The sequence below is a fragment of the Myotis myotis genome, unplaced genomic scaffold, assembly GCF_014108235.1.
Source record: "Myotis myotis isolate mMyoMyo1 unplaced genomic scaffold, mMyoMyo1.p scaffold_m19_p_9, whole genome shotgun sequence".
Taxonomy (NCBI): Eukaryota; Metazoa; Chordata; class Mammalia; order Chiroptera; family Vespertilionidae; genus Myotis; species Myotis myotis.
The window spans coordinates 58,139,216-58,163,489 of NW_023416401.1; the positions used below are offsets into that span (position 1 = coordinate 58,139,216).

Consider the following 24,274-nt stretch of genomic DNA (forward strand, 5'->3'; position numbering starts at 1 on the left):
TAGAAATAGTAAAAAGATCAGTGATTGCCAGAGGTTAGGGAAAGAAGAGGCAAATCACAGAGGAATTTTAGGGCAGTGAAACTATTCTGTGTGTGTATGTATATGTGTGTGTATGTGTATGTGTGTGTGTGTGTATACATATATATGATACATGTCTTTACACATTTGTCAAAACGCAGAGACTATACACCAAAAGTGAACCCTAATGTAAACTATGGACTTTGGATGATGATGACGTGTCAATATAGGTTCATTGATCATAACAAAGGTACCACTTTGGTGAAGGATGTTGATAGTGGGGAAGGCTATGTATATGTGAGGGCAAGGAATGGGAATTCTATTTTCTGCTCAGTTTTACTGTGAATCTAAAGCTGCTCTTCAACATAGATCTTTTTCTTTTAATCCCACATACTCACTGCCAATTCCCAAATTTTTATCTCTAACCCAGAGCTCATGAATGCTTGACTCAGTCATTCAACCATCTGCTCAACATCTCCACTTGGTTATCTAAAAGGAATCCCATACTGCCCAGCCGGCGTGGCTCAATGATTGAGCATCAATTTATGAACCAGGAAGTCACGATTCGACTCCCAGTCAGGGCATGTGCCCGGGTTGCTGGCTCGAGACAGCCAATTGATGATTCTCTCTCATCATTGATGTTTCTACCTCTCTCTCCCTCTCCCTTCCTCTCTGAAATTAATAAAAATATACCTTAAAAAAATAAAAGGAATCCTGTATTTAATATATGCAAAACCAAACTGCTAATTTTCCCATTACTAGCAAATAGTAATTCTTCTAGTACTTAGATCAAAAGCCCCTGGAGTCATCCTTAACTCTTCTCTATCTCTCACAATATCAGTAAATCTGTTAACTGTATCTTCAAAAAAATACCCAAACTCTGATCACTTTCATCATCTCTACCACTGCTTTTTAGTTTAATCCACCTTTAATTTGGACTACAAAAGATTCCTTACTATACTCCCTATTTCTGCCCATGCCTGCCTACAGCATATTCTACACACAATAACCACAACCACTTTTAGTAACTGAAATCAGATCATGTCACTTTCCTGTTTAAAATCTTTCATGACTTCCTATTACATTTAAAATAAAGTCCAAACCCTCTATTACAGCCAATTTGGCTTTTCCTGACATTTGAGGACTCCTCTTCTACCTCTAACCCTTTACTCCTTATCCTCCTTCTATTGCTTGGACATTCTGTGCCTTGTCTGCCTCTGCTTGGAAGTTTCTTTCCCTAACCTGGATCACTCCCTCACTTGTCTCCTTGTCAGACAGACCATCCTTAAATACCCTCTATATTTAAAAAAAAAAACACACCAAAAAAAGAAAAAGCCACCCCTCATAGAGTGTCACTCTCTATCTACTTATCAGTACTTATACCCCTCACCACATAACCTTACACGTATGACTCTGTTTGTTTATGGTCTATCTATCTCCACTGAAATGTCAGCTCCTAAAGAAGAGGGTCTATGTCTATCCTAACCACTTCTCTATCTCTAGCATCTAGCACTGAATGAATGACTTGGCGTCAAGTCACCTTTGTGAAGCCTTCTGAAATTCCCACGTGAAATTAATTGTTCTTCCCCCGGGATGTTTACATGGGTAAACATCACCTCATGATATAATTAATTTCTGAGACTTGATAATCAATCCTTGGTATAGAACACAGCATGGGCATCAAAGCCATATTTTGTCATGCTCAAAAGACAGATTACCTGAATTCAAATCTCAAACCCCCTAATTATTAGTTGGGCAACTTACTTAACTGTTCTGTGCCTCTGTTTCCTAATATATAAATTGGTAATAATAAAATTACCACCTCATAGTGTTGTGAGAATTAAATGGGGTTTAAAACATGTAAAGCCTTTAGATGCCTGGCACAGAGTAAATCACTATGAGCTATTATTACTACAAACATAAGCATGGGACTATATGATTAACAGTCCTTGGCTGGCAATGCTAAAAGCCAAAGCAAATACCCCACTGGCCTCTAGATTTTTCTTCATTTCCATAGTGCCTATATGCCTGACTCACAGCAGATACTCATGTATGTGGAGAGCTCAGAAATAAAAGACTACTGTGGGGGAAAGACGTTATAAGAAGTGAAGAAGTATGAACCAGGAACTCAGACTTGATTGGTGCAAATAAACCTAATGAAAAAGAAATAGAAAAGAGAGCTAAGGACATTATGAAACTAAGATTTTAAAATCCTTTGCAAAACAAATAGAAGGTGATTATGATCAACTTAAATGGAAACAAAATAGTGGAAATGTGCCAAAGAGTCAGGAAAGCAACAGACAGAAGGAGCTTTTTTCACCACTATGTTCAGATCAAAAACAGGGAAGGCCAGGCCTACTGTTCAGGGCAGATCGTGTGCTCCTGACAGATGACAGGAAGGAGGCAAAGAAGGCCCCAGAACAAGCAGCTTCCATTCTATTCATCAAGCATCATTAATAGGAAACTGTAGCTTCTCATATGTTAGACAGTTCACCTACAGAACCCTGGAGATAAAGAGGGCAGGCAGGATTACTCTGCCTATAGATAGAATAGGAAAAGGATATACAGAAAGTTCCCCCCAAAGTGGTAGGTCCAAAATTAGAGCACAGATTCTTATCACTATCCACAGTCTGTTTGGTGAGATAAACTGCTTTGAGAATTAATGATCTCCATGGAAAATCCAAATTTATATTTTACAAACTCCCTTTAAAAAATTAAAATCCTAATTACATGATTTCTTTGAGATCCTATAATGTAAGAAAAGTTGGCTTGATTGATTTACAAATAAATTCTGAAAGATACACAGAACACTGTCATCCAGGAGAACTAAGTAAGTCTTAGACTCATTAGTAATTAATTTGTGCCTTGAACAAGTCATTTTACCTCTGTGCTTCAGGTCCAAATGGGTTTGGTATGGGGGTTTGTCACAGCAATAGTGATTGCTATGACAGGGTTTAAATGAGAAAGCTCAAGTAAAGCAATTAAAGCAATCAGCATCATGCTGATTAAATGTTAGTTGCCACTGCTATTGTTAGTTTAACAGAATTATAATATTAGGCGTTCTATATCCTGTTACAACAGTGTACAAAGGTGAGGAGAGAAAAGCTAGGATTCTGTATAAGCAATAAAGACATCAAAGATATAAACATGAATCCCATGTACTCACTCACTCTGGGTCACATTTGTATCTCCATTTACTTCTACTGTCACATGGATTTTGAAAAATACTTTAATCCTTTCATGCCTTGTGGGGGTTTTTTTGTTTGTTTGTTTGTTTGTTTTCTTGTGGGGTTTTTTGTTTGTTTTGTAACTAGCAGCAAATCAAGAAAATATGGAAGAGCACCTAGAAAAAGGAATCCCTTGGAAGGCATGGCAGCCTTTGGAGTCAGATCATCAGGGCTGCAAATCCCAGCTCTACCACTCACCAGCTATAAAATTTGGGACAAATTTATCTGTGAACCTCGGTTTCTTCCTGTATTTGTAAAATTAAAATAATAAACAACCTAATAGCTTGTTGAGAAGATTTGATGGAGAAGCTGCATAATAATAGCCTGACACAGAGTCAGTCCTTTACATAACTATTCTATAATTCTGCAATATTTAAAAAGGAAACATTTCCTCTCAGGCTTAAGATGTAAACAATCAAAAAAACGTAGGAAAATGTTTTCCTAAAATCATGGAACGAAGTTCACAAATATTTTATTGAGTACCTACTATACACCATGTGCAAATTTTTTTATTGACTTATTTATTTAAGAGAGAGATAGAAATACTGATTTGCTGTTCCTTATTATGCATTCATTGGCTGCTTCTTGTATGTGCCCTGACTGAAGATGAAACCTGCAACCTTGGCATAGAACAGTGCTCTAACCAACTGAGCTATCCAGCCAGAGCCCACCATATGCAATTTTGAGGCACTGGAGATGTATCAGTGAACAAAATAGCCCACCTGTGGCTGCCATCAAAATACACTTATCATATTTCTCCACTTCACTGTAAGTCAGAGTTCAGTCAGCAAATCAACATTATTGTTTTTGCATAACAATGGAGGAATTTCTGCCCTTGAACACACAACTCCTGCTTGGAGGAACCCCATTTGAAGAGACAATAAGAAATGAAACTAGAAATCCTATCAATTGAAGAGGCTTGTAAAAAACATATTACATTCAATCTCTACCCCCGTTAAATTCTATAGTTTCATAGTCTGGGGGTATCTGCTGAGATTAGGAGGAAGTTATTGTTTGAGGTAAACTGTTCTTGGGGCTCAGCATTTCATTGAAAATGAGAGACCTTGATAGCCCCTATATCATGGGTGGGCAAACTTTTTGACTCGAGGGCCACAATGGGTTCTTAAACTGGACCGGAGGGCCGGAACAAAAGCATGGATGGAGTGTTTGTGTGAACTAATATAAATTCAAAGTAAACATCCTATCTAATAAAAGAGAAAGATGGTAATTGGCATACGACCGCTACCCTTCCCATTGGCTAATCAGGGAGATATGCAAATTAACTCCCAGCCAAGATGGCGGCCGGCAGCCAGGCAGCTGATGCGAACAGGGAGGCTTGCTTGCTTCAATGACGGAGAACTCCAACGTTCCCCGCCTGACTTGCCGGCCTCTCAGCTGCAACTCTAAGCAACTATGTTGCAAATATAGAAACTAAAAAACCCCCAGAAACCTGCTTTACTCAGTGGAGCTTCAGCCAGCCGGACCGCAACATTGTATCAAATACAGACTGTAAACAAAGGCCAGAAACCTGTTTTCAGCAGCCAAGGCCTCAGAGCTAAAGCTGGCCCAGAATAAAAAAAAAGAAAGAAAAAAAGGAGCGGTTGGGAGCTTCAGTCACCCGTCAGCCTGAAAACGGCCCTCAGCCCCTCAGCCAGACTGGCCAGGCACCCCAGTGGGGACTCCCACCCTGATCCAGGACACCCTTCAGGGCAAACCAGCCAGCCCCACCCATGCACCAGGCCTCTATTCTATATAGTAAAAGGGTAATATGCCTCCCGGCACCGGGATCAGCGTGACAGGGGGCAGCGCCCAAACCCCCTGATCGCCCTGCGGCTCTGTGTGTGACAGGGTGCAGCGCCCCAACCCCCTGATTGGCCCTGCTCTGTGGGTGATAGAGAGTGGCACCCCAACCTCCCCCCCCCACGGGCCCTGCTCTGTGTGTGACGGGGTAGAGCCATAACCTCCCCATCGGCCCTGCCCTGAGTGTGACAGTGGCGGCACCCCAACCCCCTGATCGGCCCTGCTCTGTGGGTGATAGAGGGCGGCGCCCCAACCCCCTGATCCGCCCTGCTCTGTGTGTGATGGGGGGCGGTGCCCCAACCCCCTGATGGGCCCTGCTCTGTCAGTGACAGTGGGGAGCTCCTCAACCCGCTGATCAGCCCTGCTCGGTGTGTGACAGGGTACGGAGCCCCAACCCCCCGATGGGCCCTGCTCTGTGCATGACAGGGGCAGCGCCCCAACCCCCTGATCCGCCCTGCTCTGTGTGTGACAGGGGGCGGTGCCCCAATTCCCCTATTGGCCCTACTCTGTGCGTGACAGGGGGGAGCTCCTCAACCCCCTGATCAGCCCTGCTCTGTGCGTGACAGGGGGAGCTTCCCAACCCCCTGATCGACCCTGCTCTGTGTGTGACAGGGTACGGAGCCCCAACCCACCTGATGGGCCCTGCTCTGTGCATGACAGGGGGCAGCGCCCCAACCCCCTGATCCGCCCTGCTCTGTGCGTGACAGGGGGTGGCGCCGCAACTTCCCTATCGACCCTGCCTTGAGTGTGACAGGGGGCGGTGCCCCAACCCCCCAATCGGCCGTACCCTGAGCGTGACTAGGGGTGGCATTGCAACCTCCAGATCCGCCCTGCTCTGTGCATGACAGGGGGCGGCGCCCCAACTCCCCAATCGGCCCTGCTCTGAGCCCGACCAGGGGCTGCACCTAGGGATTGGGCCTGCTCTCTGCCACCAGGGAGCAGGCCTAAGCCAGCAGGTCGTTATCTCCCGAGGGGTCCCAGACTGTGAGAGGGCACAGGCCAGGCTGAGGGACCCCCTCTCCCCACCCCCCCAGTGCACAAATTTTTGTGCACCAGGCCTCTAGTCATTACATAAAAGGGTACGGTCTTTCTTTTTTTTTTTTTTTTTTTTTTTTTTTTTTTTTAGTTTTATTCATTTTTTTTAGTTTGCCCACGGCTGCCCTATATGCTACTTCATCCCTGCTCAATGTATAAATATCTGGAGCAGCCTCTTCATAACGGAGTGTGAAGTTATTTTCATCTCCCTTCATTAGATGAATGCAGCCTCTCCAAGGCTCTGATGACCCCATTCCCAAGAAGGTACCATTCGGAAAGTGGGAAGAGCTTGAAGTCTGCACACAACCTGGCATATAATCCTATACAATAAAGATGTAATATGCAAATGGTCATTACACTGTGAAGCATAACGATCGGATCTACCTTGTAATGAATCATGGATCAGCAGGAGGGTGGGGCAGGAGCTACTGGCTACAAGCAGGTGGTGGAGAGCTACATGAGGGGGCAGGGCAGCAAGCTATGAGGAGGGGGTGGGTGTGAAGAGGGGTGGGGGGAGCCACAAGAGGGCAGCAGCGAGCTACTGGCGCACTACTGGCTCACGGATTCTTGCACAGGGCTACTAGTAGGTATTAAATAAGTACCTATGAATTATGGACCCGAAAAGAAATCTTCCAAGCCCAGGAGGTTCCCTGTTCCATAAAGATATTTTCTGTTTGAATGTTCATTAGGCAGCTTTTGTTGTTGTTGGTATTGATTTGTTTGAACAGATTTCTTCCTTTATATTAGAATTAGGAATTCTTTAAGTACAGAAATTATTATATACACTTTCTATATGATTCCTTGGACGTATAACAGTGATTTATAAATAGCAGTATCTAAATAAAAATTAGAGGAGAAAAAAATACACCCATCACATCCTTATCAAGTGGTTAGTACCTGATTGCAGCTGCAACACCTCTAAACTAATCACCATCTCTGTGATTTCTCCACACTTCTCCTAGCCAATGGTTAAGTAGAAATACTAAGACAAGACTTTTTGGGAGACAAGACTCTTGACATCTTTGGGTTTGAAAGGAGTTTTTAGGGGTAAAATAGGCAGGTTTTAGGAATTGAGGAGTCCATAGAAAAAGCACAGGGCTACAGAGTTGCAGAAGGTACATTTCCATAAAATAAGGGAGCTGAGCGCTGCAGAAGGTATACGTTTACAGAATAAAGGGAAGGAAGCCCCTCATTCAGAGAGGGAAGAGGAAAGCCCAAAGGGAATAGAAAAACAAGGGAGAAGAGAACCTCACATACCTCGCTGTGAGGTTTGAGCTCTGAAGTTGCTATAGTGACCAAATCAGAGGGAATAGTGACCAATCAGAGATGGGAGGGATGTCAGGGCTAAAAGAACTGCAGCCTTTATAAACCCTGCAAAAAAGGGACTTAGTGGGACTCTCTCCCCGTCCCCATGTGGGAGTCTGTGCTTATTTCTCAATAAATTTCCATCTTTCATTATATCACCTTTTGTCCATGGTTTCATTCTCGACTCCACTAGACAAGGACCCAGGGATCATCACGCATTCCAGTTCAATTTTTGCATTTCAGCTTGTGGACTCGAGGTCCTCATCTCCTTCGCCAAAATTTTCTGAGAATTGCATTGCAGTCTAAAACTTCCCACCTTCCTTCTCTCTCCTCCACAGGGGTCAGACTAAGCAAGGCAATCTGATAGCTCTCCCAGCCTCTTCACCTCACTCCCCATTTGCCAGGTGATTTCCAAATAAATCAATTGCATAGCTTCTTGGGAGAATCCAATCTAACACACTAGCACTCACTAAGCCTGCATTCTTGTGGGGAAGACAGATAAACAAGTACAAAAAACAATCAAATCAAAATAATTTATAAACTGGAAAAGGTATAGCATGAGATAATTCTTTGAAGTGTTCTGTCTCCTGTTAGTGTTGATGTTTACAAGAATCTATATATGTGTTAAAACTCATAGGTATGTACATCAAAAAAAAGGGGGGAATATTATTATATGTATATTAAAAATGATGTTAAAGGTAGCCTTGGCCAGTGTGGCTCAGTTGGTTGAGTGTCATTCCATGCACTCAGAGGTCCGCAGACTTCCAATCAGGGCACATACCAGGGTTTGGGCCTTCATCCCCAGTGGGGTGTTCCAGGAGGCAGCCCATCAATGTCTCTCTCTCCCTCTCCACTCCTCTCTCTTTCTAAAACCTACAAAAACATATTTTAAAAATATGTAGATTTTGTGCCCCATAATGAATGCAGAAATCTGTTTTAAAAAAAGAAAAAAAAAGTAGAGCCTGGAGGGCATGGCTAGTGGTCGAGCGTTGACCTATGAACCAGGAGGTCATGGGTTAGATTTCTGAACGGGGCTCATGCCCGGGTTGCAGCTCAATCCCCAGTGTGGGGTGTGCAGGAGGCAGCGGATGGATGATTCTCTCATCACTGATGTTTCTATCTCTCTCTCCCTCTCCCTTCTGTCTGAAATCAATAAAAATATATGTTAAAAAAAAGTAGAAATAAAATTATTCTGTAAGAGTTTTAAAAAGAAATTCACATTATTTACCTTGAAATACTATTTAACTTATAAATTAAATATAGAAATTTGTTACAAATTAAATATAATTTATCCTTAGGTGTATCTATATTTTTTTAAATGCCAAGAAAATCTTCAACCTCATGCAGATTTGTTAGTAGTAATATTGGTATTTAACTTTGAAATTATTTTGTGTACAACACAGAATAAGTCAAACAGGTCAATATGTTAGTGTGATTAGGAACAAAGATTTTCAATATAAAAGAAAGGCAAAAATATAAATTACAGCCTGGCATCAGTGTCTCAGTGGTTGAGCGTCAATCTATTAACCAGGAGGTCATGGTTCAATTCCTGGACAGGGTACATGCCCAGGTTGCCAGCTCAATCCCCACTGGGGGGCACGCTGGAGGCAGCTGATCAATGATTCTCTCTCATCACTGATGTTTCTCTCTCTCTCTCTCCCTTTCCCTTCCTCTCTGAAATCAATAAGAATATTTTTTTTAAAAAAGGCGTGGGGGGAAGCCTACACTCTTTCTTATAAAAACTCAGAAAGGGTCCAGCCAGTGTGACTCAGTGGTTGGGTGCTGACCCATGCACCAACAGGTTGCAGGTTCAATTCCCAAATCAGGGGCATGTAGGAGGCAGCCAAATGATGTTTCTCTCTCATCGATGTCCTCATCTCGCTCTCCCTCACCCTTCCTCTCTCTCTAAAATCAATAAAAATGCTATTTTTTTAATCAGCAGAGGGGAAAAAGAGCAAATTTTCCTTTAAAAAAAATTTTTTTTAACTCAGAAAGGTTTGAGTTCTGAAATCCCTACCTTCACATTCTAGGAAATTGTAGAATGTCCTCAACAACCATTGTCATTTTATACTTTATAAGACCTTTCCCTACATATCCCATAATTTCATTCCCAGACAAAATTCTGTGAGGTCAATACAACTATTACTCACAATTATAGATGAAGCTGATGCTCAAAGCAGCTAATTACCAGCCAGAGGTCAGATGTCAATGACAAAGAATACAACCCCTCAGCTTCTGAATCTAATCACCCCTAAATTATGACAATTAAATTTCAACCATACAACACACCCAGAAAACAGCAGGGGGTTGTTCACAACACAAGACCTGTTCTAATCTAACCCCTTTTCTTCACTCTTCCATTCCTGACCTTTCTCTCTTCTCCTCTTCCAGACAGGCAGCCAGGAGCAAAAGAGCTGCCACTATTAACTCTTCCCTTCCCTATAGCCACTCATGCTTCTTTTTCTCATAACTCTTTTCAGATGAAGAGGCAGAAAGGGTAAACAAGTATAAACAAGAGGTCATGGCCCTGACTGGGTAGCTTAGTTGGTTAGAGCGCCGTCCCAATACCCCAAGGTTTCGGGTTCAACTCCAGGTCATGACCAGGAACATACAAGAGTCAACCAATGAATGCATAAATAAGTGGAACAAATCAATGTTTCCCTCTCTCTCTCAAATCAATAAATAAATAGAAGAAATTAAATTTTAAAAAAGAAAAAAACAAGAGGTAACAGAATGGTTCCCCTAACACAGGGGTCCCTGAACCAAAGAGAAAGGACATTCCCATCGCTCTAGACTTGTCTCCTTCCACCTTCCAAGAGTCAGGGAGCAGGAAAACACTACAGAAAAGCCCAGGCTACCCCTCGTTATCAGTGCTGGCAAAAGTCCTTTACTGAAGGGATTTAATTAATGAAAAAATGTAAAAATACCAGTTTTTTAATCGGTCCCGGGCTTCCAACTGGGCTCCCACTTCAAAGCTGATTCCTCGTCTGTTAGGTGGATGCTTTGTCATTTTCAGTCATCAACGGGGCTGCCTTTATTCTCCTGAAAAAGCCAATTAAATATTTATGAAACTCAGGCAAAGTATGCCCAGAGTGTAGTATCACTCACTACACATAAAGAACAAACAGGCATTATTCAAAACACAAAGCTCCAGTAAACCCTGTCTGCCCCCTCTTTCACTCCTGCCCTCATCCTAACACAGGTATGCCCTCCACTGGTTCCTCCTCCTTTATGCAGCACCTTGTAATCTCTGGAACTGTGAAGAGAAAGGACTTATATATAAAAGGGCATCTCTCAGAACTCCAAGAAAGCAACTCTCAGGGTTAAATTTAACCATTTGCTGATAGTCACCAAATATCTGCAGAGAGACTATTTAGGAAAACAGTGAAGACCAAGAGACTGAGTGCCTGCCCTCATGAAGCCTCCAATCCATTGAAGGAGGACAAAAATGTAGCCAGCAAACAGATAAATGAACCCGGCCAGTGAAGCCCAGTGGTTGAGTGTCAACCGATGAACCAGGAGATTCCCGGTCAGAGTACATGCTCTGGTTTCAGGTTCAATCCCAGGTAGAGGGCATGCAGGAGACAGCCAATCAATGATTCTCTCACATCATTATATATTTTTAATGATTCTTCTCATCATCGATGTTTCTCTCTCTCTTCCTCCCCTTCGTTTCTGAAATCAATAACAAAAATATATTTTTTGAAAACACAGATGAATGAAAACTGCAAACTGTGACTGCTATGAATGTTAAGAGCTACAAATGAAGCAAACAAAAGCTGATCCACTGATTTCTGGCCCTTTTGGAAGACTGGACAAGAAAGATCTCTATACTTTCTTTGATCTATTTATGTTTTCTACTTCTTATGTCCATTCTGACAATTTATATTTTCCTAAGTAATTCTTTTTGGTACTGGGATTGGTGATCATTTTCTAGGAGTAAAATCTATCACTAGTGGTAGTTTTGATGGAGATGGAGCCACTCTTGAGCTCTCAGGACATTTGAGCAAGCCACCTCCATAAAGCAAGCTACCCCTAACTAAATTCTCTCCCACTAAACTTTTTTTTTTTTTAAATCCTCACCTAAGGATATTTTTCCATTGATTTTTAGAGAGAGTGGGAAAGAGAAAGATAGAAGCTCTCCCACTAAACTTTAGATCTCAACAGCCTATAATGCCCAATCTGCCTCATAGGAGCACAATCTTTGCAATGGATGAATGTGGAAAAATCACAGACGTGGATCCTTATATCTGATGTGTAATACCATCACATTTTAGAAAAAATCTGCTTGCAATATATTACATGGAAAGGCAGGATGCAAAATTATACCACTTTGAACTCATTAAATCTCATGTGCATGAGGGGGAAAAAACTGGAAGAAAAAAACAGGCTGTAGGTGACTGTTCTTTTTCTCTTAAACAGTTTCTTAAATTTATAGTTTATCACAACAGAAATTATCCGTAAGAAAAAAGAAAGTGTTAGGTGAGGATGAGCTATCCATCAAGCCCATTCTAAAAGCCAAATATTGGGGAACACACAAAGTAATCAAACTAAGTCAGAAATGCCCTGGCAGGTGTGCTCAAAGGTTAGAGCATCAGCCATATACTTAAGGGTCTTGGGTTCAATTCCCAGTCAAAGGCACCTACTGGATTATAGGTTTGATTCCCAGCCCCAGTCAAGGCACATGTGGGAGGCAACCAATCGATGTGGGACATATCGATGTTTCTCTCCTTCCTTCTCTCTCCTTCTAAAAATCAATGGAAAAAATATCCTCAGGTGAGGATTAACAACAACAAAACTAAGTCAGGAATAGTTGATAGTTATAATTTAAAAAGCTAGTAAAGGGAGTCAGAGGTTTGACTGGCTTTCCCTAATACTCTCCAAGAAAATAAGATATCAAATCAGATAGAAATAAATCCAATCAGAAGTCCTATTTTGGCTTACCTCAACAAATTATCACAACAAATACCACAACAAATTATCTTTTCATCTCTGACCTCATGCATACCAAGTAATATTCAGATTAGTAAGTAGTTTAACTTCCCAGACTATGTGAAAATGTGATGCCAAACAAGAAGAAAGGCAGAGTGGCACTGAACACTCACTGAGCTGCTAGTGAAACGGGGATGGTGATGGTAATAGTACCTACTTGCAGGCAGTTGTCTGAGAGGGTTAATGAGCACAGGACTAATATAAAAAATAAGGACTTGCCCTAGCTGGTTTGGCTCAGTGGATAGAGCGTCAGCCTATGGACTGAAGGGTCCCGGGTTCGATTCCAGTTGAGGGCACATGCCTGAGTTTCAACTCAATCCCCAGGAGGCAACCAATCAATGATTCTCTCTCATCATTGATGTTTCTATCTCTCTCTCCCTCTCCCTTCCTCCCTAAATCAATAAAAATATATTTTTAAAAAAGGACTATATAGTTAGTAGCTATTAATAACTCTATTATTACAAACTTAGGCTTAAAGTAATTTGGCTAAGGTTCAGGTACAAGTGTCAGGCCCCAGAACAAAAGCCCAGGTCTGCTTGATTTCTGAATTAATACTTTTTTTTTTTAATCCTCACCTGAGGATATTTTTTCCATTGACTTTTAGAGAGAGTGGTGGGTAGGGAGGAAGGGAAGAAAGAGAGAAACATCGACATGAGAGGCACACACATAGATTGGTTACCTCCCGTACATGCCCTTGACCAGAAATCGAACCTATGATCCTTCTGTCAGTGTGCTATCACTCTAACCACTGAGAAAAACCGGCCAGAGTTGAATTAGTGCTTTTATCTCACAACTCCCTTGCCCCAGGTACCCCAGAGACCTTTCATTAAAATACAGGAGTGGCCCTAACCGGTTTGGCTCAGTGGATAGAGCGTCAGACTGCGGACTGAAGGGTCCCAGGTTCGATTCCAGTCAAGGAAGGGCATGTACCTTGGTTGTGGGCACATCCCCAGTAGGGGGTGTGCAGGAGGCAGCTGATCGATGTTTCTCTCTCATCGATGTTTCTAACTCTCTATCCCTCTCCCTTCCTCTCTGTAAAAAATCAATAAAATATATTAAAAAATAAAATAAAATGAAATACAGGAGTGTGGGAGCAAGGGAGTGAATGAGTAAAGATGACTAAATTATTCCCAACGACTCAAGAAAACAAATTCCTTCTACCATCTGAGATGGGAAATCCTCTAGTGTCACTCTCTATTTACAAACCCTGGACCTACTCCTATGCCCACCCTCATCAACACAACTTTCTATCTACTCTCTAACATCAATCCCTCCTCCTCTACATCCTGCTGGATTTGTCTGTCACTGGCTCGAACCCTCATCATAGCCACTCAATTCCAACGTATTGGACCATCTAACTAAACTCTCTCTAGAAATTCACAGCTCCTAGCTGAACCTCCTGCCATGGCCCCAACCAGAATCTGGGCTACACCAAGGAGCCCCACCTTCTTAAGCCCTTTTTGAACTCCTATATGGGAGACCCTTCTTGCTCAACCACCGTCTCCCTACTGATCCTCCTCCCCTGGGTACGTATCTCCCATATCTGTCCTTACCCAGGCAGCTGCTCCGAGAACACGCGGACAGGTTTCTGCCCAAGCCAGAGCCGACCGACCAGGACTTCCGAGTACCAGCCCTTCACCCTGGTGACTCGGTCCTCCTTAAGAACCTACATCCAAAAGCCTTGGAGCCTAGGTGGACGGGACCCCACACTGTAATCCTCACAGCCCCCACAGCGGCCAAGCTGCTTGGTGACCCGTCGTGGCACCACTTCTCCAGACTCAAGAGGACCCCGGAGCAGCATGACTTCTATAAATGTGAGGTGTTGGGCCCCACTAAGGTCCGCCTTAGTCGCCCTCCCGCTCCTCCTTCTCCTCCCAGCCCTGAGAAACCTACACCAACCCCCACCTGCTTATGTGTGGAGGTTCAAGGTCCATGATGCCTCCCGAAACTCCAGAGCCCACCCTGCCCCCACGGATGTACTACCAGACCAGTAATCTGGTAACTGGGGGACGAGTCACTTAGAACTGCACCCAAAACCACACCGCAGCCAGTCTCACCAAGGCCAGCCCAGGTACCTTCTTTTGGTGTTACGGCACCTTAAGCAACTGCATGAACTCCTCTGACCCCAGGCCTTGCTTCGTGGTCACAGTAGTTCCCCAACTAACCTTGTATAAAGAGTCGGAGCTCACCTGGTTGCTCCCTCCATCCCCCCCCACCCCCCCACCCCCGGACCCACCAGGCCGCCTTCCTCCCTGTCATGTTAGGGGTGAGTATCACTACCTCGATAGGCCTCACCAGGGGGCCCTCAGGAACAGTCTGGTCTCTGCTCAGGACTTCAATAACAAGTTCCAGTTAGCCCTGGAGTCTACTACCGCCTTTTTTAGCTTCCCTACAGCGACAAGTAACATCAATAGCCCAGGTAGCCCTACAGAACCAGCGCGCCTTAGATCTTCTGACTGCAGAAAAAGGAGGAACCTGCATATTCCTTCAGGAAGAATGCTGCTACTACATCAACGAGTCCGGAATAGTGGAGCAAAACATGCAAACCCTGACTAAACTGAGTGAAGAACTACATGCAAGACAATTCCAGGACAACTCTCCTTTCGGCTGGTTCCAAAGCCCCTTAGCTACCTGGGTCCTACCCATGATACGGCCCCTGATTCTCATCTGTGTCTTTTTTCTCCTAGCCACCTGCCTCCTCAAGTTCATCCACTCCCAGATCGAGGAGATGTCACGGGTGACTGTGCATCAGCTCCTGCTCCATCCCTACACTCAGCTACCCTCTGACCTGCCTCTGCCTGACCCTGGCCTTTAACGCCCCGCTCCCCCCATCGTCCCTGGTCAGCTGGAAGTAGTCAGAACGAGTCAGCATCCCCTATCACTAAAAGGCCGGGATGTTAGGTTGGAGGGAGCCCAGAATCAGATGCATGCAGATGTGTGACGAGATAATGGACTCTCCCTGGAATTTCTAACAGATCATCGTGCCAGACACAGATACCCGCTCCTCCCTGGTATCCACGACAACCCCCACAAGGATACTGACTCCTTCCTGAATACCCTGCCGAACCCAGCGGCGGGAGCTTCCTCAGCTCATGCCCCCACCCCTCATTAAACACCTGTATAAAAAGAAACCCCCCTTCCCTGTTGGTGCGACTCCACTGGCCCTGTCTTTGGGGTTCATGGGTCGCCCGGGGACGCAGATTAAAAACTTTCCTTTTCTTTCTTTTAAAAATAAAAGAAAACGAATTCCTCTTGAGGCTGAATTGTCAGGTTTTCCTTATCATGAATTAAAACCTGTTCATTTTAACTCTGACCCACTTGTTTGAGGTTTCACTCTCTGGTATTATACAGAACAAGACTAAGGACTAATCTGCCTTTCACTTCCAATCCCCAATCTTCCCTCCACTCCTCTGGGAGTGGCAGAATTTGTTTTTACATTTCACATTCATTCGTCCAACAAACCATTAGTTCTGTCATTAAGGCACTGTGCTGGAAATTAGAAATAAGAAATCTAACTCAGTCCTCGCTTCAGTCCAGCCAGGAAGACAAACACAAATACTGAGAAGAGATGAACAAGCTCTAACAAAGGGCAAGGGGAGAGATACCCTGGAAATCATTTGAAAGTCTCAATTTAATCTGACAACACCTGCTAATGAAAAAGAGTTCAAGACAGAAGCAGGAATTTTTTTTTTAATTACATAAGATGCTTCTCACATTTAGGTGTATTTTTTTAATCCTCACCCAAGGATATTTTTTATTGATTTTTCAAAATATTTTGTATTGATTTTTAGAAAGTGAGGAAGGGAGAGAGAAACATAGATGTGAGAGTGTAACATCTGTTTGGCTGCCTCCTGCAACCCCCTTCTGGAGATAGAGCCCACAACCTGGGCATGTGCCTTGACTGGAAATCGAAAGAGAAACCTTTTGGGGCACATGATTATACACAACCAAATGAACCACACTGGCCAGGGTTTTAATGATTTTGAGAGAGAGAAAAAGGAAGAGAGAAACATCCATGTGAGAAACATCAATTGGTTGCCTCCCTTATACACCCTAACCAGGGATTGAACTTGCAACCTGGGTGGTGTGCCCTGACCTGGAATTGAATCCACAACCTTTTTGATGTACCAGATGATGATCCAACCAACTGAGTCACCCAGACAGGGCTCACATTCAGTTTTTTGTTGTTGTTGTTGTTTTTTTAATATATATGTTATTGATTTTTTACAGAGAGGAAGAGAGAGGGATAGAGAGTTAGAAACATCGATGAGAGAGAAACATCGATCAGCTGCCTCTTGCACACCTCCTACTGGGGATGTGCCCGCACCCAAAGTGCATGCCCTTGTCCGGAATTGAACCTGGGACCTTTCAGTCCGCAGGCTGACGCTCTATCCACTGAGCCAAACCGGTTAGGGTTACATTCAGTTTTAAAGATAAATTTTTTTCCAGATACAACAGGGCTAAGATTCCATAGCTTTTAACACATTTCGTACCGCTCAGGAGTTTTCCTGTGTTTCACGCGCCATCTGTTAAGGACCGCTCACGAGTGTTCTCGTTTTTCACGCCCATGGAAAAAGGAGAGAATCTAGATACTTATGTAAATTTTGTTTGGTCCCTCTTCATAGAGGAAAATGTTTTACGCAGTACCATACGTTTAAAGAGTACTAGGAACTTTAATTGTTTGTTTTTGTAAATAAAAGTGTTATAATTATTGAAAAAGAATACCTAAAGTGCATTATGATGATTTAAATAACGTGCAGTTTGCCCAAAAACGTGCGATCCCTGGCATATGTCTTAGAGATTTCTATGCGGTACACAATGTGTTAATTTATCCATTCTTTTTAGCTTTTCTTCCAAAAATCTCCAGCTTCCAGAAAAAAGAGGAAAAGGAATATGTTCAATAGGACAACGAGGAAAACTGAGAGAAAAAAATCTGATGCAATCTGTATTTATATAAGATTCCATTTTAAAGATCTTGGCAGGACTTCAAATTACTCCTTTACATTCAAATTTCCCAACAATGGGAGCCCCCTGCTCCCATACAGGAGACAGAGAGCCTAGTTTATTTCCTTAAATACAATATTCACAGTCAATGCACCTATATCAATGATAATAATGAAAACTTTAAATTTACACTGTGTAATACAGTTTAAAGGGCATTTTCACAAATGACAAACTAGGAAAAAATAACTGCAACACATATGACAAAGAGCTAACTTCCTTTATTAACAAAGAGTGCATACAAACCATGAACAAAAAAGTCAAAGTGTAAGAACTGGCAGATTACTGGGGGGAAGAGAGGGGAATAATATAAAGGTCTAATAAGCATGTGATGGTATAGCTACATAACCTCACCTTAAATTAAGAAAATGCAAATCAGTCCTAGCTAGTTTGGCTCAGTGGATAGAGCGTTGGCCTGCAGACCGACAGGTCCAGGGTTTGATTCCAGTCTAGGCAGTCCAGTTACAGGCTCCTCCCTGGCGCCCAGGCCCTGGTCAGGGCTCATGCAGGAGGCAACCAATCAATGTGTTTCTCTCACATCGGTAATTGTCTCTTTCTCGTCCACTCTCTCTAAAAATCAATGGAAAAATATCCTCAGGTGAGGATTAAAAATAATAATAAAGTATCTCAATTTAAAAAAGAAAATGCAAATCAAAATAACAATTTTTCACTTCTCAGATAGGCAAAACTCAGATAGGGAGGATACCCAGTATTTACAGGGATGAGGGGAAAAGAGGTTGCATATATACTGTTGGTAGAAGCATAAATTGGAAAAGCTTTTCTAAAGGCAACTTAGAACTATCTACAAAAATGCACATACCTGCAAACCAGCAGTCCCACTGCCAATAACTTTTCCTAAAGATACACCCCTCCCAGACTCTGCCAAATTACCTATAAGGATGATCAAAATAGCTTTGCAATTTCTGCAGCTAAAATGTCCATCCATCAAGAGGCCTAGTTAAATGAATTATGGTTCATCAATACAATATAATGTTGCACAGCTATCAAAAAGAATAATGGTGGGAGGGGGTGGAGAATGGCAGTCTTGGCCAGTGTTGCTCAGTTGGTTGGAGCGCTGCTATCCCTTACACCAAAAGGTCACGGATTCAATTCCTTGGTCAGGCCATATAGCCAGGTAAATGAAAAGTAATTATTTCTTTTTTTTTTTTTTTAAATATATTTTATTGATCCCCTACAGAGAGGAAGGGAGAGAGACAGAGGGTCAGAAACATCGATGAGAGAGAGAAACATCGATCAGCTGCCTCCCGCACATCTCCCACCGGGGATGTGCCCGCAACCAAGGCACATGCCCCTGACCGGAATCGAACCCGGGACCCCCCAGTCCGCAGGCTGACGCTCCATCCACTGAGCCAAACCGGTTTCGGCAAGTAATTATTTCTTTAAAAAAGAATGGCAGCCTGGCTGGTGTGGCTCAAGAGGTCACTGGTTGATTCCCCGTCAGGGCTCATGCCTGGGGTTGCAGGCTCAATCCCCAGTAGGGGGTGTGCAGGAGGCAGCGATCAATGTTTTCTCTCATCGATGTTTCTCTCTCTCTACCCCTCTCCCTTCCACTCTCTAAAATCAATAAAGACATATTTCTTTAAAAAAGAATAATGACAATCTGTACATGCTGATATAAAAAGCCATCTGCAAGATATATTGTCAAGTAAAAAAGGCATAGTGTTGCCCTGACCAGTTTGGCTCAGTGGCTAGAGCGTCGGCCTGTGGACTGAAGAGTCCCAGGTTCGATTTCGGTCAAGGGCATGTACCTTGATTGCGGGCACATCCCCAGTAGGGGATATGCAGGAGGCAGCTGATGGATGTTTCTCTCTCATGGGAGTTTCTAACTCTCTATCCTTCTCCCTTCCTCTCTGTAAAAAATCAATAAAATATATTTTAAAAAATAAAGGCATAGTGTATAGGCATGTGTATGGTATTATCCCTTTAATGTAAGTAAACAGGCATAAATATAAACATCTATTATAGCAGATAATAAAATTATCTGGAAGAAACTAAGAAACTGTCTCAGTAGTTCCTTTAAATGAAAAATACAGAGAATGAAAATTTGTCTTTTCATTTTTACCTTTCTGTATTGTTATAATTGTCTAACTTTAAGAACATACTTCCAGCACAGCATAGGAAATAGTCAATAATATTGTAATAACTGTGTATGGTGCCAGTAGGGTACTGGAAACAACAGGGGGAGCACTTTGTAAAGTATATGATTGTCTAACCACTATGCTGTACACCTGAAACAAATATAATACTGATTTTTTTTAAATGTACCTCCAGGGATTATCTAGTTTGTAAGATTTTAGTTTTGGATTACTTCTCCATATTCCTTTATATTTTTAAAAAGCATTACTTAAACATGCAAAAAACCTTTCATTCTTATACTATCTTACTGGATCTTTACAACAGCCAAATGATGTATTAAGAGCTAAACGTGGCCCTGGCCGGTTTGGCTAAGTGGATGGAGCATCGGCCTGCGGACTCAAGGGTCCCAGGTTTGATTCTGGCCAAAGGCATGTATCTTGGTTGCGGGCACATAACCAGTGGGGAGTGTGCAGGAGGCAGCTGATCGATGTTTCTCTCTCATCAATGTTTCTAGCTCTCTATCCCTCTCCCTTCCTCTCTGTAAAAAATCAATAAAATGTTTAAAAAAAAACAACTAAATGTGATTGATGTTCCTGTGGTACAGAAAAGAAACTGAGGTACAGAGGGGTGAGCAGTTTTTGAGGTCCCCAAAGGCAGACAAACCACTTCCCAAAAGCCCTTCCTCTTTCCCCTACCAAAGTCACTGCTATGCTTATGTCTATAGACATAAACATAATTTGAATACAAGATTAAGCAATTGTATGCTTTTCAAATGTTGTGTTAGCATTATCACACTATTATATAACAAGCAGAAATATTCAATTTTTTAGAAAGGACAAAACATAAGAGGGCCCAGCTGTGGACAAACTAGAACATTTGAACCACTGCCTGAGGCCCTGACTATAGCCATCTTTTAATACCTCAAACTGGAAGTTAGGAACAAGGTGTAAAACAGCTTAAACACTTGGACTCAGTAGTTTTTTTTGTTTTGTTTTGTTTTAAATATATTTTATTGATTTTTTTACAGAGAGGAAGGGAGAGGGATAGAGAGTGAGAAACATCGATGAGAAAGAAACATCAATCAGCTGCCTCTTGCACACTCCCTACTGGGGATGTGCCCGCAACCAAGGTACATGCCCTTGACTGGAATCGAACCTGGGACCCTTGAGTCCGCAGGTCGACGCTCTATCCACTGAGCCAAACCGGTTAGGGCTGGACTCAGTAGTTTTAATCAGCAGAATACAGCCCAGGATAAAAATAAATCATTTGTGAAAACGAGGAAAAAGCAATGGCTCTTTACATAGGATTCTGAGAAAACTAGATATAGTTCACAGGTTTAACAAGAAAATTTTAATCAAAACCTATTAGGGTAAAGAATGACTGATGCTCAACAGATGCCTAATAAATGAAATAAAGAATGCTACTAAGCTACTAAAATGGTAGGATGTGAACTAATCTTACAAAAAGAGAATAGAACTTTGAATAACTTAATTGGTATGTTAACTTTTCATAATCTAGTTCTTATTTTACTACTTTGTCAAATAGATATGATGTATGTTTTTGGAAATGATTCATGAGTGAAGATAATATGCAATAGCATATAAAGAAATATAAATAAAAATATAAATGTAAAAAAAAAAAAGGATATAAAATACCCTTATGCAGACAAACAAGACCTACATAAAAACATGTGTGTGTGTGTGTGTGTGTGTGTGTGTGTGTGTGTGTGTATATATATATATATATATATATATATATATATGATCCTAATATGCAAAGTGTCCCCTCGGGAGTTTGACCAGGAATTCAATAGCTCACTATAATTTGTACTGACCACCAGGGGGCAGCGCGGAACAAAAGAAGGCCCCAGCCGGCAGCCAGCTAGGGACCCTAACCATGCACGAATTTCATGCACTGAGCCTCTAGTAATGCTAATAATAGACAACTCTTCATATATTAAGTCAAGTAATCCTTATAACCACAGAAGTAAGGACTATTATTAAACCTCACTGTAAAGGTGAGTAAACAAAGGAGCAGAAAAAAATTAGGGATGCCCATATAATATAGAGAGTGACTGAGTCAGGAGTTGAATTTAGGCCTTGCAGCTCCAGATTCTTAACCACTACCACATGTTTATGAGGTACACCTTTGAGTTATCCGTCCTAACTTATCAAATGAGGATTAATGGCCTCTATTATAAGGAGTAGTTGAGAAAAGATCTGCAAAGCCCCTATTTGGCATCAGAATTCATTAACAGTTAATGATGTACTGATAAGGACTCTAGGTTTTATTTTGGGAGAAGTGAGAGTACCGTAGCCATGATAACTGCAAGTCCGGCCCTCAGTAACCCCAACATGCTCTGAGAGAAGGGACTGAAGGCTCAAAGTAATAAAGAATTAAAGTGATAGATGAGTATGGAACAAGACATTTCAACTAGTCAGCTACAAGACAGGGTTAGAGGAAATAAAGTCTGAGACACTCGAGGAAAGACTATTAATCACCAGAAACTAAAGATCAGGCTTTGAGATAACCTAATATTGCTTACCACTAGGCTTGCATTCAATTTCCATTAAAGGGTGATGGTGCCCTGTCCGTTGTCACTCAGTAGTTAGAGTGTCGACCAGAGCATGGAAGGGTTTCAGGTTCGATTCCCAGTCAAGGCATATACCTGAGTTGCAGAGTTGCAGATTCTATCCTGGACCCTGGTTGGGGTGCATGAGAAAGGCAACCAATTGATGTTTTTCTCTCTATATATCTCTCTTTCTCTTTCCCTCTCTCTGTCTCTCCTCTCTCTTCCCAACCCCCCTCCTACTCTCTAAATATCAATAGAAAAATATCCTCAGGTGAGGATTAACAAAAATTTTAAAAGTTGATGGTGTCTTTTATTTACTCATTTTTTTTGAGAGAAAAGAAGAAAGGGAGAGAGAGGAAGAGAGAGAAATGGATTTGTTGTTCCACTTATTTATACATTCATTGGTTGACTCTTGTATGTGTCCTAACCGGGGATCAAACCCAAAACCTTGGCATGTTGGGACAATGCTCTACCCAGCCAGAGCCAAGGATAATGGTGTCTTTTTTTTTTTTAGATTTTTATTAAATTTTTTAAAATATTTTTATTGATTTCAGAGAGGAAGGGAGAAGGAGAGAGAGACAGAAACATCAATGATGAGAGAGAATCATTGATCGGCTGCCTCCTGCACAACCCCTACTGGGGATCAAGCCCACAACCTGGGCATGTGCCCTTGGCCAGAATGGAACCTGGGACCCTTCAATCCTCAGGCCAATGCTCTATACACTGAGCCAAACCAGCTAGGGCAGATTTTTATTAATTTTTAGAGAAAAAGTAAGGGAGAGGGAGAGAAAGACGGAGACAGACAGAGAGAAACATCAATCGGCTGCCTCCTGCACACTCCCTAGTGAGGATTGAAACTGAAACCCAGGAATGTGCCCTGATGCGGAATTGAACCAGAAACCTTTCAGTGCACAGGATGATGCCCAACCAACTGAGCCACACCGGCCAGAGCATGAGGGTGTCTTTTAACTTAAAGCCATTCCCTTTCAACTGAAGGACATTTCAAGTGAAGACATACTTAAATCTTTAGGTCTCCTTTATTCAATAGTTATTGAGTGTCTGCTATGTGCGTAGAGACAGGAAGGATGAAACACCCACAACCCTGTTTTCTAGTGGGGAAGGCAAGCAAAAACAAGATAAACACATACACAAAGAAGATAATTACTGGCAAGGTAAGTACTGTGTGGAAAAACAAAATGATGTGAACCAGTGATGAGGGAGGACCATTTTGATAGGCTGTTAGCAAGGACTCTAAGAAGCTGAGGTCTGTCCTAACCGGTTTGGCTCAGTGGATAGAGCAGTGGTTCTCAACCTTCCTAATGCTGCAGCCCTTTAATACAGTGCCTCATGTTGTGGTGGCCCCCAATTTCATTGTTACAAATTGAACATAATTAAAGCATAGTGATTAATCACAAAAACAATATGTAATTATATATGTTTTCCGATGGCCTTAGGTGACCCCTGTGAAAGGGTCGTTCGACCCCCAAAGGGGTCGCGACCCACAGATTGAGAACCACTGGGATTGAGCATCGGCCTGCGGACTGAAGGGTCCCGGGTTCGATTCCGGTCAAGGGCATGTACCTTGGTTGCGGGCACATCCCCAGTAGGGGGTGTGCAGGAGGCAGCTGATCGATGTTTCTCTCTCGATGTTTCTAACTCTCTATCCCTCTCCCTTCCTTTCTGTAAAAAAATCAATAAAAAAATAAAATAAAAAGAAGCTGAGGTCTGTGCAGAGATCTAAATGACAAGGAGACACCCATGTGAAGATCTAGAGCAGGGGTGGGGGAATCATTTGGTCTGGCCCTGTCAAGGTAACCATAAGTGGGACTCGAAATTCAATAAATCTAGGAGTTTTTTTCATAGAAACATAAATTCATATGAAGTGAATTATATTAAGCGAATGATGTTATAAACAATGACGTTATATCCAAACTAGAAGCCCCGTGCACAAAAATTTGTGCACTGGCAGGGGAGGGAGATCCCTCAGCCCAACCTGTGCCCTCTCACAATCTGGGACCCCTCGGGAGATAACCACCTGCTGGCTTAGGCCCACTCCCCGGGTGGCAGATGGCACGCCCAATCCCGCAGTGTTTGCCCTGTCTCCCCCGGTCGCAGATGGCAGGCCCGGATCCCACGCTGGGGCGGGCAGAGGCTGGGGATCACACTGCTGCCTGCCCCGCCCACCCCTCCCTGCACAGGGCAGGCCAGGATCTCGTGCTTAGGTGGC

At 42.7% G+C, this 24,274-nt stretch overlaps 1 protein-coding gene across 7 annotated transcripts in view; it reads right to left on the reverse strand.

The window, feature by feature from the left end:
• PHF20 (PHD finger protein 20) overlaps nt 1–24,274 on the reverse strand; it is a 139,415-nt gene that overhangs the window by 99,790 nt on the left and 15,351 nt on the right. For 6 of the 7 annotated variants that reach the window (XM_036321694.1, XM_036321692.1, XM_036321693.1 and 3 more), the window contains exon 2: nt 10,313–10,427. In XM_036321694.1, the coding sequence (XP_036177587.1) occupies nt 10,313–10,395 (83 nt within the window). In that variant the 5' untranslated portion in view covers nt 10,396–10,427. Of the gene's footprint in view, nt 1–10,312; nt 10,428–22,020; nt 22,174–24,274 lie in introns of those variants that run through there. The other variant, XM_036321688.1, reaches the window with a different exon arrangement.